The 17,948-nt window shown below is 35.5% G+C and overlaps 2 protein-coding genes across 3 annotated transcripts in view; one reads left to right on the top strand and one right to left on the bottom strand.

Annotated features, from left to right (window-relative positions):
* Positions 1 to 2,866: 2,866 nt before the first annotated feature.
* rnf146 (ring finger protein 146) lies at positions 2,867 to 6,160 on the bottom strand. 2 transcript variants are annotated; one of them, XM_059528343.1, is made up of 2 exons: positions 5,942 to 6,160; positions 2,867 to 4,319 (listed from the first exon to the last, which is right to left on the bottom strand). In XM_059528343.1, exon 2 carries the CDS (start codon positions 4,316 to 4,318, stop codon positions 3,197 to 3,199), a length of 1,122 nt encoding a protein of 373 aa, XP_059384326.1. In that variant the 5' UTR covers position 4,319; positions 5,942 to 6,160; the 3' UTR covers positions 2,867 to 3,196. The 2 variants fall into 2 exon arrangements, with proteins under 2 accessions (XP_059384326.1, XP_059384327.1); XM_059528344.1 differs by lacking the exon at positions 5,942 to 6,160 and adding an exon at positions 5,657 to 5,911.
* A 7,174-nt stretch (positions 6,161 to 13,334) lies between these two features.
* The window catches only part of LOC132118482 (cadherin-11), a 64,978-nt gene continuing 60,364 nt past the window's right edge, over positions 13,335 to 17,948 (top strand). Inside the window, exon 1 of the mRNA XM_059528342.1 lies at positions 13,335 to 13,439. The gene's annotated coding sequence lies outside the window, so the exon portion shown is untranslated. The remainder of the gene's footprint in view (positions 13,440 to 17,948) is intronic.

Raw genomic sequence — 17,948 nt, 5'->3', positions numbered from 1 at the left:
TAGAAAGAAATCCTCACCATAACACTTATCACTGAGACTGTCATGGCTATATATTTCACTAAATTTGTCACAATCCCACTAACCAATATTTTATAGGCAGTCATGCATACACAAATAGCATGATCTCCTATTGTATCTAATTTCACCTGATTTGAAAACCCAAAGAAATTCTAATTGGACTCTTTATTTTGTGTTTTTGAGTCCATGTCTGTTTGCTTTGAAGGTAATCTAATCTAGTTTATGTTAATGCACAAACAAGTAAATTTAAGCAATTTTCATTTTTAAGTGAAATATTCCTTTAAAAGGGTAATCACGACACCCATGTCGTTCCAAACCCGTAAAAGCGTTGTTCGTCTTTGGAACACAATTTAAAATGAAATTTTTGGATGAGAACTGGGAGGCTTGTGACTGTCCCATAGACTGCCAAGTAAACTACACTGTCAAGGTCCAAAAGAGTATGAAAAGCATCATCAGAATAGTCCATCTGCCATCAGTGGTTCAACCGTAATGTTATGAAACGACAAGAACACTTTTTGTACGTGAGGAAAACAAAAATAACTAATTTATTCAACAATTCATCTCCTCTGTGTCTCTCCACAACACTTTAGCGCTGTAGAGGAGACGAATTATAGAAGAAAGTCTTTATTTCTGTTTTCTTCGCTTACAAAAATTATTCTCGTCGCTTCATAACATTACGGTTGAACTGGACCTTCGCAGTGTAATTTACTTGGAAGTCTATGGGACAGTCACAAGCATCCCAGTTTTCAGCCAAAATATCTTAAATTGGGTTCTGAAGATAAACAAAAATTTACAGGTTTGGAAACGAAACAGGGGTAAGTGATTATTAACGTAATTTTTATTTTGGGGTGGAATATCCCTTGAACAAAATTCAAGCCACTTACTTTGTAATAGAAAAATATTTTTCACATACATAAGTATCAGTAGGTTTATGGCCATACCGTTTATTTTAAGATACAGTATTGCAACAATAATAAATCTTGAGTCTTAAGACTTTGTGTAAATATTATCCAGCACAGATTGTAAATCACCTTCGACTAGTTTCAGCATCATCTGAATATTGCACACAAAAACAGCAAGACCTTTCTCAAAAATCTCAACTCCAATCAGCTGGCTTTACACAGTTCTTAAAAATCAGTGCACACAAGATTTTAAGTTCATTAACAAAAATAAAAGTAAAAGTCAGAGAGCACTATTCCTATAAGAACTACAGATATTTTAATAGCACCTCTGGTTCACTTCAAACCTTATGAGAACAAAACTTATTCTTTGAACTGTCTGCAGTAATTAAACAACTTTGTTCTGATAGGGTTGCTGATTTCTGAAAATGAGCTTTGGTGGCTAATTCCAGTTTTAACATGTTTAGATTATGCATAATATTAGCATAAAAAAATCTACATTCTTTAAGGTTAAGTAAACCTTAAAGTGAAAAATATACGAGGACAGTTTGATCTCAGACAGGTAACAGACAACTTTATTTCTTAGATAAACCTGGTAACAAAACACAGTTAAAACAAAAATACACCAAAAATAGTTATTCTTAATTTTAGTTTTCATTTTGTTTCGTTGACAACAAAGAACCTGAACAAATGGAGATGAGAATTAGCAGGGTTGAAAATAACTTTAACATTTCAAAAAACTTCAAATCAGACACCTACAGTATGCTTGAAAACCACTCACTCACTCGGTGTGCTGCAGTCTGAGGACTACTTTACAACTAGAAATTACAATATGATAAAACTCGCTTATCCCAGAGTTCAAAGCGCCATAGTCCAGGGCTCCATCCTTGCTCACAGCAACACATGCAAATCCATGAAACAGATAAAGCACACCAAGATGAGAGAGAAGAATAAAGACAAGTGACTTAAAATAAACACAAATGCAACACACACTCCGTTAAAGAGTTTTAAACCTCACATCATGAATCACTAGAAGTAGTAAATGTAAGATGACTGAAGGTTTTCTAATGACTAGAGCGTGTTAAAGAGGAATCCTTGGCAAAACTACAATAAATTTTCTAGTTAGGTTTTGCATTTGAAATTATGCTGGTTTTGCATATAATGCTTCTCATTTCACCAAAAAAAAAAAGGCTTTATTATTACTTGTTGCAGATCTAGAAGGCTCTGTACCAGCTGGTGCATAACAAAATGTTCTACATTTCAATGAAAATACTGTTTGCTAAATATAAAGTCAGGCATTTTGATCTACAGAGCAATTGTGATATTCAAGTAATAAAACTAGTAAAGATGCAATGCATATGGGGTTCCTACTGAGAGATGCAATCTTATTTTATCATTATTAAAACAGTGCATAAAGTTCCAATTATTTTCTGATGGCATTGCAGTAGCCTAAGGGTAAAAGCTGATATGGCATATTTTTATGAAAAGATGTTAACTTCATTACACCACAGCACATTATTACTGTATTGACTCCATAACCAATGGATAATGGTGTTGAGCCATTCTAGATGTAATGAAATTCATGACTGGAAAACAGGAACCTGAATAACATGTTTGGGTCATTTCACCCTAAAATCTAAATTAGTTTTTTTTAAATACATAGAGAAGCCTGTACTCAGATCTTTAAGATTTCTTTGCATCGTGCAATTGTGTACAATTAGGCAAATTCTCATGAATGCAATAATAATAAATACAACTTTTACATAAATGTCTGTAGCACCGTGATAAGAATCAAATGAAAATCAGCTCTGAGAATAATAACTAATAAAACATGCATTTTCAGAATTTAGAATGAAATGTGCGTAATTGTTATGAAAACAAAAATTGTAATTTTAATTTTACTTTATACATTTTTCTTTTAATTTCAGGGTGAAAAGTAGTTTTATTGAGAATATTATTTTCAATAACATGAATGCAATTGAAAGTGTAATGGTTGGACCAATTTACAGTATTCTAGGCATGGTAAAAGCAAGTTTATTGTAGTTTTGCCTGTAATCTCCATTAAAGAGTACAGCCCTGGTACAGTCCTCTAAGACTGAAAGAGAAAGACGAGCACTATTCTAACACTAAAACCTTCTGCCCCAAGCCTCCACCCTTATCCAAGACTGTGTGTCATTGATTTGAATAGTTAATCCATTTAATTTTTTGCATTTCAGAGATTGGTTAGAAATACCCAGCGGTTGTGGGAGTTAGGTAGGAGTTCTGTAGTTGTGCTGTGGTCAGACCTTCGTAATGGTGCACTGACCATCGGGGCACCCAGAGCGATCGCCGCTATGCGCCGGGCCACCACCAGGGGGCGGTCTATCCAACTGATGCAGTCTATGCCTACCCTGGGAGCCTTCTGTGTGCTCGTCTTCACCTTCGTCCCCAGCCTGCTCATTTTCATCCTCGCTCGTGCCAGACTCGGATTCATATCCCGAGGCATCCGGACCTGCCGAATCGTCTTCGTCATCTGCATCTTCCTCTTCTGTTTCTTGCTCAGCAGGATTCATATTGAGTTGAGAGAGAGCCTGTACAAGCTGAATATCGCCGGAGGATGCAGGGCTGGTCAGGTGACCACCCAAGACGGTTGGCGGCCTTACAGGGGCAGAAACAAAGACGCCTTGAGGACGTCCTCCGCTGACTCCAGTGTCTGCGCCATCTGCCGAACTCTCTCGCTCCGCTGTGGCGCCATCTACTGTTCCATTTAAATCCGCAACTGTGGGCGCTACAATGGGATCAGTTCCTGATCCTAATGCGGGACTGGGATTTGGATCTGGATCGAGTCTTAATCCGGCCACACCTTTCTTAGGGATGTCCACCACATCCCTCTTCATCCTACGCCTGCGGCCGTGTTCGTTCCTCCTGTACTGCACCATGTTCTCCAAGTCGGCTACATACAGGAAACCGGCGATCAGCATCTCAGCGCTCTTCTTGCCCTTGTTAAATGCGTCCTCTAGCTCTCGGCTTGTCCGCTCGTCGTACTGCCACCATCCATTACGGCCCTCGTAGTACCAGGCGTGGCCACCAGTCCCCGTCCCACGTCCGCCCGTTGCTGAAGCCTTCAGCTCCTCGGGCGAGAGCAAAGTGGGACGCTCCAGGAAGTCCTCAGGCACTTCCCCTCTACACAGGGCACAGCGTTTGCTGTGCCAGGAAGCTCCTTTCACGCATAGGAAGCAGAAAATATGACGGCATGGCAGGCGTACGGGGTGGATGCAGCTCTGCAGACAGATTGCACACTCAGGGATTGGCAGCAAAGGAGACGAAGGGGATGGACTGCCCTCCGTCACAGACTCCCCACTCACCTTCTTGCCTGAAGTCAAGGAGTCCACGGAAAGATTAATGTCGCCGCAACCAGCCATGCTGTGGAAATAATACAAAAAAAACAGTATGATTTCACAGGAAAAGATGCATGCAAAAACAAGTTTGGAGAAATGCGCTGCCTACACAAGCTTACGTCAGCGGTACGTAAGCAGATGTAACAAATGGGGCACCGTTTACCAAACTATGTTGCCTAAGTCGACAAAAGTCACGAGTAAACAAGGCTAGCTTGAGTTCTTTGTTCATTGTTGCTCTGTTTGATTAAAGCTCTAGCATTTCCAGTCTCTCATCAGATAAGTATTACTCCACTTTTACAAGAAAGAGTGCTATTCATGTATTATATGTCAATATAAAACCAAAGTCTTGTGCAACACATCAAATAAAAAGAGTTGTTAATATTTGAAAGCACATTCAAGCACAACAAACGAGGAGGCACTATACTATGTTGTTCTCTTGAAAAGATTTCTTCATTTGCACTCAAATCTTTGTTTACCATAAATGTATAAAACTGACTCCATCACAACCATCTGGCTTGATAGGTCAACCTGTGTATGCTCATAATGGCAACTGTGCCAAATCAGACGCAGAAATGATCTAAATATATCATGACCCAAATCCTTTACAGCCAAACCATTTACAGGGCATTTTATGATGCTGGTACAGAATATACTAGAATATCAGACATTACTTTTATATTACGTTAGGTTAAACACATGGTTATGATAACAAATAACAGCAATACAATGTATTTTTTGCAAACATTGATAATACCAGCTATAAAGAATCAGTTATATTTGTTAAAGGTTAAATCTAAATGTCTTTGGAACCATCAAATTTCCAATAATAGCTTTTAAACAAAAAAATTAAAGATTATTATTTAACGATTTACATTTAAAATTCATAAACTTAAATTAGCTAAATGCTACAGATAAAAAAAAAAATCATACAGACTGAATAGTAATAATATTTGCACAATAATTGGGTTACAGATCATTAAAACATTAGCCTTAATTATTTGGTTATATGTACATATTTAACAAACGTTATACTTTTTTTAATGGTTTTTAAATAAGCTACAAAATAATAAACATTTTTACATAATAAAATTTAATCAACAATGTTACACGACCAACAGCTAAAAAGGTCAGATAGACTGAAAATTTAATATTTTTTAATAAAACAATATTAATATATTTTCTCATGATAAATATACATATTTAGATTAAACAAACTGGGTGACAGTGAGCGGTTAAACAGGCAAATTTGTTTTTATATTGAACTACAGGCCCAAATCCATCAACAACTCAAACAAGATTTACTGAAATCTACCTATTTACACTTTTAGATATCATATTAATAACTGATCTAATTACACTCACTCGATGAATAAGATTGGTCAGGCTTTGTATGTGCTGAAGTTGTGATCAGATCATTGATCGATCAGACTGAGGCCTGTAAACAGGACAACACCCTGACCAAAACACAGCAACAACAGCATTATTTCACATTAAAACACAGTTCCCAAACCCTTCCAAATGATCGATTTGTAAACTACAAGGATATTAAAATCACATATTTGTATCATCAGTTGGGTCATTTGAATAAATATTTCTATATTTGGTGATTTTACTGCGTCTAATTTCAATGTCTTTCAGTTCACTCACCTGACAAAATAGCCGAAATTTCGCCTCTTTCTTTCAGCGACGATCAGATTTGGCTCACCTGCTAATCACCGGATGATCACTCATCGTTCGTTTATTGACTAAAATTGATCGGTAGCGTTAATATTCGCACGCCACAGATGAACACAATAATGTTTGTACGCCTCCTATGTGATAACAAGACCGTTGACGTGTGTTCGTGCGCATCCACTCTGCGCAAAAACTGCGCAGGACACACACACACACAAATGAAATACTCCGAACGTTTAGCGTTTCCGTTACGAGACGAGCATAAAATGTTTTGTTATCTTAGTATGTTCACATCATTATAGTTTTCGGTGCTTCAGATAAACAAATAGCCTATTTAAAAAAAATACAAAAAAATAAAATAATAATAATAATAACACACACACACACGCACACACGCACACACACACACACACACAAATATATGTATATATATCAAAAAAAAGCATGGCCTGCCGGTATTATAGTAGGCCATGGTTCATCAAGTCAAACAAGAGTCAGAAATCGGCCTATGTTACACATTATTTATAATTATTTAAAAATGTTTATGTTACATTAATGTTTTATACATAAAAACGTTATTTTAATTCATGTTGATTTAATTACAGCATTTAGTTGTAGAAGGATGATTTGTACCATTTGTAACATCAACTAGTTTTACATCTGGATCTGCAACTACCACTGGCTCTGCACCCATTAACCCAAATTTTCCCTCCTGGTGGAATGACCTCCCCAACTCAATACGAGCAGCTGAGTCCTTAGCCATCTTCAAGAATCGGCATAAACCCATCTCTTCCGTCTTTATTTGACCCTCTAACTTTAACACTCACTATTCTAATTCTATTCTTTAAAATAGAATTTAAAAAATCTAACTACCTTTCTTATCTTTTTGTATTCCTTTTTTCTTTTAATTTTGTGCAATTATGTGTGTGTGTGTGTGTATTTATATATATATATATATATACATACATATAAGACCTCTAACACTAGCTTGCTCTATTCTTTTTCTATTCTATCTGTTTTCTTTTTATTTATTAAATTATTTAAATATTTAAAAGCCCTTGCTAAGTGTTAAGCTAACTGAGACTTGTTATAGCACTTATATATCATTGCTCTTTTTGTTGTTTGTGATTGCTTCCACTGTCCTCATTTGTACGTCGTTGTGGATAAAATCGTCTGCTAAATGAATACATGTAAATGTAATGTAACATGATGCTGCGACTTGACCATATGCTTCCATGTTGTGTTCTGCTATATTTTCAAGACAGTGTCACTAGAGGGCACAATTGTGTTAGAAAAAAGGGAGGGCACCATGCGTGTCCCTTGGGGATTAGCAGAAAAATCTGTCTACATAACCAACTAATTCAACTAGAATAGGAATCTATTTTTATGTGTTGCAAGTAGGTTAAGAGCACATCAGTTTATAGTTGTACACAGAATCAGAAGTTTATTACTCTGCAATTGAAAACTCAACACCTGGCACAGAGGATTGGATTAAAAATGTTGGCATTTTTCTTGTTATGCCCACTGAACTGCATTAATCTCAATTACAGAAGGCAGTACAGTAATAAACAGATCCGTGCCTATCCTAAAATATGATATTCACGCTGCACGCCTGCAGGATTTTGCTTAAGTAACATCATGTTCACCAGACACACTGCAGTCCACATGCAGCCTTTATCCTCCCGTTTTACACGAAAATGTAATGTCGCTGGATGTTCTTTGTCACATCTGCGCTCAAGGGAACAATGTTTCACAGCAGAGCAAATAACTCTTTTCAGATTCTTGGGGAAAAATGGTCTTGGTGTCGTGATGCAGAGATAATCATTTGATGCATGCAATCGTGTGTAATACATGGCAATAAATGAGAGAAATTCCTAAATTAGAACGGAAAAGAGCACTTTATTCCCCGTGGCTTTGTCACGCTAGGATGGCTATGTTGTAGTGACGGAGTCTTCAGTGTGTGTGTTTACATGCGTGGGTGCCATATGCATGAAATCAATGAGTGCTCATTTTCCACAGCTGTTTAGTACGACGGCACAAAAACCCTCTCAGTGTGAATGACAGAGATCTTTCACACGAGACCTCACTTCTTCCTCAGGGGGGTTTCTTTCCCATGGTCCACTGGTCTCCATTACACCCCTCAGCTAGCCAAACTTTCCTCTAATTCTCACTTTTTCATTTATTGGCACTTCTGAAGTATTTCAGCTTGGGCTCCCCAGGCCCTCGAGGATGATGGTAGTTTATGAACCATCATCTAAAGCACAGGAACTCGCTGGAACGTTTCCCTGGGGATCTCGTTCCTTTCCTTTATAACACGGTTTCCTCACCCCCTACGCCTTCGCGAGGAAGAACCCCACTGCTCGCGTGTCCTCCTTTTTCGCTTTTCCTTTGAGCCGTGGCTTATTGTCAGCAGTTTTTCAATGCTCCTGTCACTGGCAGCCACCTGGTAACAATAAGATACCATCAACAGCAGAGGAGAGGAGGCAGCTAAACTGGGGCATTGTAATGAACGCACACACAGATTCACAGGTATGAAAGTAGCCTACTATGCCACGCATTTATCTTCTCCGAGTATTGGGGCTGCGTGCCAGGCAAATATTCTCCCAGTCATTGTTATTCTATGTATACGGTAAAATTAGAAATAAACAGATTGGAGCTGGATCCCTGCTGAAATTACACTCGCAGGGAAATGAGCTGACAGCAATGTATTTTGGGTCATGTGGGAACCCATTTACAAACCCAGGTCACAGTTTACAAGGCACACATTCATCATTATGTATATATATAGGGGATTACAAGTAGATTATTAGTCGATACTGGAAACTTTTATGCATAAAGTTCTTGATACACTGGGCTGAAACTCCCAAGCAATATTCTCTGACAGACTATAAACTTCAGGGCAATTAAAAGGCAATTACGCTTCAATTTTCGCTAAACAGAAAAAGAGCATCATCAAGAATATGCAAGCAAAATATTAAACATTTATGGCCCTATAAAATCAGCAAATAGAACAAACTTTCTCGTGTTTAAATTACTGTTGAGAATCATTCAATGAGCATTATGAGCGGGTAAATTGTGGAACAACAATGATAATTAGGATGTGATTTTAGGCCTACATAAAACAGCCTGTGTAAATCTGAGTGTTAATAACAGAATTTAAACTTCAAGGCTCTGAAACCTCAACAAAAACAGAGCAGTATTAAGATCAAGAATATGCATGTGAAACATTAAACATTTATGCTGCATTTACATCTGTAAATACCCCCCCCTCCCTTTTTTTTGAGTTAGAAGAAAGTTTCTTTATTTATAGTTTAAAATAGTTTAAATTACTGTTGAAATTGATTTAGTAAACATTACAGGCAGGTAATTTGTAAAAACAGTGATTATAATAAGAATGTGGTTTTATGTACGTAACTGTGGTATATAAAAGACCCTAAATTGTGTGTGTTTGTAAATCTAAGCAATTCAGATATTTTTACATTTCAATGCAGTAAAACTTCAGAAAAAGAGAAAGATTAAGAAGATTTTAGATTTGTATCCATTTCCGTTCTTCTACTGGATTAAATGTGTTTTTGTGTTAAAAACACTGTTGCATGCAGGTCATTTGTGGATGAGTAAGTAGACATTTCCTCACAAACATATGAGTGGTGCTTTACAGAACCCTCACACATTTATGGGTGGTTGCTAGGGCATTGTTATGCAGTTGCTACGGTGTTTGGGGTGGTTGCTCAGTGGGCCAACCATTCTATATTGTTCAGGTCTCTCGTGTTCATTCTAATGCCACATATCCATTGAATATACTGTGGCCTATACGATGTATTCGTATATGATTTAGTGTATTTTAGTGTCTTGTGTTACCGTGATAGAGGTTTGTTCTGTCATTCTTACCTCAGTTGGAAGCAGAATCCATTAGGGCTGTTATGAGAACATTTTACTGTAACCAACAGAATAATATCTCGAATATTTTGACATATGACCAATGTATAATTTTATCATAATATTAATCGGAATAGCCTACCTACTACTTCTGGTTTTGTCAATCTTCGCATTCACTGATGAAAAATCTAAACAATCGACGTTCATCCATCTGGGAAACCAGTCTACTGTACAAGTCGCGTTCGATTCCGCGCGCGCTCTCCATTCAAATACTAGAACCTGGAATAACGTCAGAAGTTTGAATAGCTATTTGGCGCCATCTAACGGTTATCCTCCGACTAGAATAAATGGCATGTTTGGCCTCAAGTATGACTTTTTGAAACTGAACATGAATTTTGATTTGTATGAAAACATAGTGTAGACTTATTCATTTGTTTAGTGACAGTGTTTGGAAGGTTACTTTGGAAATGTAATAGGTTACAGATTACAAGTTACCCTATTTAAAATGTAACAAATATGTGTAACCATGTTAGTTACTTTTATGTAAGGGATTACATTTGACTACTTTTAAAATATTTTTCTAAATTTAGGATAAAAATTTCTAATTAATTTCATAAAAACTTTCAAAATCCTTCATCACTTGGATTAAGATTATATATATAAAGCACAGTCACCAAAATCTGACTTTAGCACCTTTTTTACTTTGAGATCATTCTGAGGTCAAGTAGCCTATGGATTTTAAATAATAACAATATATAGGCTAGTTTAATAGCTGTACTGTTTTTGAAGTTAAATCTTTGCATAGCTACGACAGGTGGGCTAACACTGGCATCTAACTATGCCTTGGGAATAAAAAAAACAGCCTTATATATATATATATATATATATAAAATAGTTATAGAATAAGTGTCCTGTTCTGCGTCCATTGGTGTCTCATATTGTAGAGCAGTCATTGCAGTTTTGAAACGAAATCAATCAAATTTATGTTTGTGAAAATATAGATGTAACCCCTTTGTAATCGTTAACATTTTCATAGCCTAACTGTAATCTAATTACACTTTTTTTTTTTTTACTGTATAAAGAATACTGTATAACGTAGGCTTAAGTAGGCACTCCATTGTATACTACTGCCCACCTGTGGTGTAATTTTAGTCTGTCGAAAATGAAAAAACTTCAAGTGGCTTATAATGATGCACTGAGAATTGTGCTTAAAATTCCTAGGTGGTGTAGTGCCAGTGAAATGTTTGTGTCTAATAATGTGCCCACTTTTAATGCTGTTTTAAGAAATCTTATGTATAGATTCACTTTTGTGCACTTTTTCGGTCAAGTGTGTTCGCATAGAGGTTTTCAGGAGTTGGTGTGAATAAATATAGACTTAGACTCAAAGAGACAGGATTGTCTGCGCATGATCTGTTATTTTATTCGAACCCAGAAGACGAGATGAACACCACGGAGCGCCAAACTCTCCTGCAATGTGTGTTTCTTCATACTCGATGCCAGAGGGCGCTCTCGCGCAGAAATTCATACCAGGAAACTCCTAATATGGACAAAAGCCTCCAGCTATGCTGTGTGAAAACAGACACTTTTGGAAACACCAACACATTAAACATACGATTGCGACAATATGGTTTTTCAAGTCATCTCCAGCAGGTGATAAATAAAGTATATGAACAATGCAGTGCTATTACAGTATAGAAACCTTATTATGTGTTAAAAAAAGTGTTTGTAGTGTATATAAACAAATAATTATATTTTTTTGTTATTGTCCAGCAGTTATAGATTTCTAAGCCAATTAAAAGCCTGAAGTTAGAGAAAAATTTAATTTGCCTATACACTACCAATCAAAAGTTTTTGAACAGTAAGCTTGTTAATGTTTTTTAAAGAAGTCTCTTCTGTTCACCAAGCCTGCATTTATTTGATCCAAAGTACAGCAAAACAATAACTGATTTCTATTTGAATATATTTCAAAATGTAATTTATTGAGATTTCAAAGCTGAATTTTTAGCATCATTACTCCATTCACACGATCCTCCAGAAATAAATCTGATATTCTGATTTGCTGCTCAAAAACAACAGCAACAACAAAAAAATTATTATGATAATGTTGAAAACAGCGGAGTAGATTTTTTTCAGGTTTCTTGATGAATAGAAAGGTCAGGAGAACAGCATGTATATGAAATAGAAATCCTTTGTAAAATGATGTCTTCATCATTACTTTTGATCAATTTAAAGAATCCTTGCTAAACAAAAGTATTAATTTCAATAATTATTTTTGCAAAACAAAAAAAAAAAAATTATTTTGAATGATATAGTGTATAATGTTGCAAAAGCTTTTTATTTCAAATAAATGCTGATCTTTGGATCCTTCTATTCATCAAAGAATACTGAAAAAATGTACTCATATGTTTTAAATAATGATAATCAGCAAATCAGCATATTAGAATGATTTCTGAAGGATGAGACACTGAAGACTGGAGTAATGATGCTGAAAATACAGCTTATAAATTACATTTTAAAATATATTCAAATAGAAAACAGTTATTTTAAATAGTAAAAATATTTCACAATATTACTGCTTTTGCTGTATTCTGGATCAAATAAATGCAGGCTTGGTAAGCAATAGAGACTTCTTTAAAAACATTAAAAATCGTACTGTTCTAAAACTGTTGACTGGTAGGCTATATAGATTACAGAAATTTTATATTGTAATGTTTTATATTATATTGTAATGGTTTATATATATATATATATATATATATATATATATATATATATATATATATATTCCATATATAATTCCACATTTGTTAATTCATTGATGCCTTCAGTGTGACTCTACAATTTTTGTTATAGTCATGAAAATAAAGAAAACTCTTTGAATGAGAAGGTGTGTCCAAACTTTTGGTCTGTACTGTATATATATATATATATATATATATGTGTGTGTGTGTGTGTGTGTGTGTGTGTGTGTGTATGTATGTGTAATTTCTGTCCCCCTCACTTCTGAAAAGATGGCTACGCCCCTGGATTCATGTGCAGACTAACAGGGTCTAGGATTATTGCGTCCATAGCTGATGTTTCTAAGAGTGAGACAAGGTATACATCTTGCTTTTGGAAACATTGGACCCGAAGCCTGTATATGTTTTAATGATGCCTCGTCTGCATCATCCTTATATGTTTTTGTATTGTTTTATATGTATGTATATACTGTATGTTGTTGTCTCTATGGACCTATGTGTCTTGAATAAAAGTTGATTGATTGATTGATTGAATAAATGTTAAATACAGTCAACAATATCACTCACCTAATATTTGTGACATCTCTATATATTTTAACTATTAAGTCCTGGGTTCCGGAAATGCCTATATCCTCTCTGAAATTTAGGAAAGAATAAGGAGAAGAAGAAAAAAAGCTTAATTTTATTTTAAGTGTGCGCGCGCAGGTCTCATCGCTGTATAGTGTTGCGCGCGCGCGCGAGAGAGAGAGAGAGAGAGGGAGAGAGCAGTACGCGCTCCTCAATGTGCGTGTGTCTGTCTCTCAGACCTTCACCAACACAAGACTCTCCTGCTGTCATTTAAAACCAGCCTCCTTTAGGTAAGATCTGGTGTTTTCTTCTTCTTCTTCTTCTTCTTTTATAAGCGGTAGGTTGCATTTAATAGGCTACATGCATCTATATATCATGAGCATAATCAAACTTATTAAAGCGGAAACATGCGCTGAATGTCTGGATATCTACAGGCACTTATAGTGCGTCCATAGTTGACGTGCTGTGAAAAGGACAGATGCTCGCTGATGTGTGCAGGTTGGACGCGTTTCATGTGGAAACAATTGGGAAATACACCTTTTGCTTTCGCTTCGGCTGAATTTCTGACAGATGGAGCCGCGCCGCGCTGCGCCGCGCGCACTGGTGACTGGTGACCGGTTACCGGAGCGCACGGACTCGAAGCGCACTGTAGGCTGCTCATTTAGCCTACTGATTAGTCGCTCCAGTCGTATGCAGTATCTTCAGGTCACTTTTTTACAGATCGAGTCCTGTTAGAATGACCTGAGGTTAACTGTCTTGATCATAGACACATGGTTGTAGTTCATGATTCATGACGCGGTTCAGGAACAATAGTGGATAGTTCATCAAGGCTTTGGGGGTTTGAACCTACGACCTCACCAGCTGCTCTGATTGTCTCCGTTATTGTAGTGAACATCTGTTTGTGCGTGCATGTTATGCTTAGAGGAGACACAGGGGCAAGTTGTCACATCTTTGATACTCAAATTCTCTCATATAAAGTCTAGATAGACAACGAGCTTTTTCGACGTTAATGTCTAGCGAATGTGTTGTGTCACACTGAACGCCATGAAGGACGATGTGTAAGTATTCATATTATTATTTTTATAATGGGCTATTAAATCATTTTTTAATAGTTATTCAACAAGTTATGAAACTGAGAAGGAACCTGCTAAAATGAAAACACTGAACAATTATTTTGGATAATGAATTGTGTATAATATATGAAACAGACGTGAGTGTACTCCGAGCTATTTGGTGGGAAAAAAATGACTAATTTAAGATAAACATTCAAAATCGTTGTTTGGGACAACAAGCATTTATGTAATTGGACTCAAAGTCTAATGTACTTACATAGAACTTCCTCATGAGATACATTTCTTAAGATATCCTCACAAATGTCTTAAAACTGATTTGTTGGGGCTTTCAATAAGATTCATAAATCGGCCACATAATGTAGGAAATCCAAAATGTAAATTAGGATGTGGTAATTATAAACTGTTTTATGTAAGAACAATTGAGGTCATTAGAAGTCTAGGGCTCTTTTCCAAAACTTAGCGACCTGCATACGTGGGCCGCATCAAAAAAACCTTCCAGACCTGAAGTCTGTTCCAAAAGATACCTTCTTTGAGCAATTTTTAAGCCAACATTGCATGTATTCTTTGGTGATCCCAGAATGCATTGAAGGTTGAAAACTAAGATGTTATGTAAGATGTAATACTAATTAGTATTGTTTTACATAAGCAACGTAAATATTATTTACATTTAATTTATCCAAAAACTGAAGTTGAATTTAATTTATATTAATTTCATTACTGAGAAGTATTTAAAACAGTCACAATTTAAATGCTGCCAATTTAGAGCATTCCAAAATAGACACTAATAGCATTCCTTTTTATGTAGGATGCAAAGCAGACAGCAAGGTAACTCACTAGATTTTAGAAAAAGGAGCCTTCATGTAAATCCTTAAAAAATGTGGCAGTACCATAATAAAGTTATGGGCTGCACAAAGTAAAGTTATGGGCTGCAAGGGAATTATTTAGATACAAAATTTGCAATTTAAAATAAAATAAATCAAGGTTTGCTGTGCTTAGGACTGAACAATTTTGCCAAAATGGTATGATGAAATCAATATGGTTATAAAATATTATTATTAATAATTATTAAATAATTATATTATAATAACTATTATTAAGTATACATAAAATCTAAAAACTAAATTATTAATAATAAATAGTAAACAGTTAGCAAATAATTAATAGCAATTATAACATAAAATATAAACAATATAAAAAGAAGAGAAAAAGAAAATATTACCTGTGTAATATTTGACTAAAATAAAAAAATGAGTATTTAAGAAAAATAATGTAATAATTTTATTTTACATTAAAACAGTAAAATGATGGTCCTAATGTTTCTTTTTCAAGTGATCTATCATTTACCACAGTACTGTATTATTACCATGCTATTATTTGAAGGTATTTTGTTAGTGGTATTTGTGCATGTGAGTAGACTTTGTTATGGCTTACTGTACTTGTTGCAGGAAAATGATGATCCTTATGAGAGCTCAAACCTGGAAAACGGGCATTTATAGGGAAGTGTTTTGGCATCTCCCTCTTAAGTTTGTCTCTCTTTATGGATTCCATGCATCAGTGTGAGCATTAAAATAAGATTACTGCAACAACTCACTGTAATTACACCCTTGCCCAGTCAGGGTGTGTATATGTGTGTGTGTGTGTGTGTGCTCCAGCTAGTTCATTAAAGAACAAATTTGTTCAACAAATGTTCTGCAAATTATCAGTCCCAGTCTGCCTTTTAAGGGCGGACACTGCCATTCAGCTCCGTTTGCAGGCAGAAGCACAGATCTGCATGAGATACTGACGTGAGTCTGGTTTCCAGTGCCTTTGTGGTTCAGCCATTTAAGGCTTTAACATTCTCTGAATCTCGTACATGCAATATGTGTGCGTCTCCTGTCGTCTGCCTGTGCGAATTTGACAAGCTTGTGGGTTATTTTTACTGTCGGCTGTGTTTGAGTCCAGTGAGGTGAGACTGGAACAGCGATTTGCCATTTGAGATGCAGTGACCATTCATCATTACCCATCTAAGCCTGTATGAATCACAAATATCCATAAACCTCTCACTCTATCATTTGGGCACTTTCTTAACTGTCTTACTTCATATTTAATATTTGTATTTCATATAATATTACTTTCCATTTTTAAATACATTTAATTTTTATTTTTAATACATTAATATTAAATTTGTTTAACTCTTCTGATGTGATAATTGTTGAAACACAAAAGAAAAATCTACAGTTTAGTTTTGCTTCTGCTATTATTTAAACAGGTTTTATAATTTAGAGAGGGAAATCGAACTAAACATTCCATAGTTTTCTTTTTTAATATTTAATGTTTTTATTTAATATTATATTATTATCTATTTTTTTAAATCTTATTTATAACTCTATTGATGCATTCAATTTTTTTAAATGAAATTACATAATAAAGAAAATAAAAATCTTACTTTTTAGTTATGCTTTTCTACTATTGTCTGAACAGGTTTTATAATTTCGACAGGGAAATCAACCTACAAATTGCTTAATAATAGGATGATTTTAAAATTGTTCTCTTCAAATTGACGTATTTTTAAGCATTGTGTATTTTCTTTTTGTTCTATTAAAGCTTCTTTTTAACTTTCACCCATGACAGCAGTAACCCCTTAAAAACAGGTTGCCTAATACATATTAAATAAAATTCAAAAGACTTTTAAGAAGGTCTAATGCACCAGAGAAGCTGTGTGTATCCCAAATGAACAGAGCTTTAATATCTACTCTCCATAATAATGCTGATTTAGTTTTCGATCATTTGGTCTACAGACAGGATGATATTCATACTAACTGTCAGTGAAAAGTGCTGTTTTGAGGTGGTGCTAAATGATTTACTTTACACTCTGTTAGTTAAGCATTTCCAAAGGAAACCTCTCACTCTCGCCATTTGAAAGTTTAAAATCGTGCATTAAACATCAGAGACGTTTTTAAGCAACCTCAAACAGAGACTACATTTGACACGAGATACATTAAAACTTTCTAATATTAAAGAGCGGCTCCTAACCATATAAAAGTGGCCATGTTGATTTCAAGGCATTGCTGTGGTTTTTGGAGTGTTTTTTTTAATTTACTTGTTGCTATGCGGTCTCTGGGGTGTTCTGGATGGTTGCTAGGTGATTTCTTGCTTGTTGAAGTCAAAAGAGCCCACCCTCAAGTCTCTGTGATACATTCTGGTCTATGGGTCCCAGTTTTTACATATGTATTTATAGCTAGCCTTTTTTTTTTTTTTTTTTTTTTTGCAAAAATGTCTTGATCTGTCAAAAGATTAGCTAAACATTTACTCACCCTCAGGCGTATCCAAGATGTTGATGAGTTGGATAAAAACATCACTATAATCCACAATTAAACCACACCACTTCAGTCCATCAGTTAGTCTTGGAAAGTGAAACACTGCATGTCTATAAGAAATCTGTCATTAATGCATTTGTAACTTCGGTCTATTGTTACTGACTAAAATAGTCCTCCATTCATAATATTGCTTTCTTTAGTGAAAAAAAACATCAGGAGATAAATATGCATGGATCAAGCACCGTGTATGAGCAAAAACAGTCCAAAATATTTCTAAACAAATATGTGGGTGGATTTTGATGTGAGAGGACAACAGGGGATGGACTTTTTTTCTGCTGTAGGAAGCATTATTATAGATTATGGAGTCATTTTTTAAACTACATTTTAAAGTTAAATTGCCTTGAGGATAGATTTGTTTGCAGTGTTTCAC

This window comes from Carassius carassius, chromosome 37 (assembly GCF_963082965.1).
Source record: "Carassius carassius chromosome 37, fCarCar2.1, whole genome shotgun sequence".
NCBI classification, from domain to species: Eukaryota; Metazoa; Chordata; class Actinopteri; order Cypriniformes; family Cyprinidae; genus Carassius; species Carassius carassius.
The sequence above is the reverse complement of the archived record's forward strand: the minus strand, read 5'-3'. Positions and strand labels throughout refer to the sequence as shown.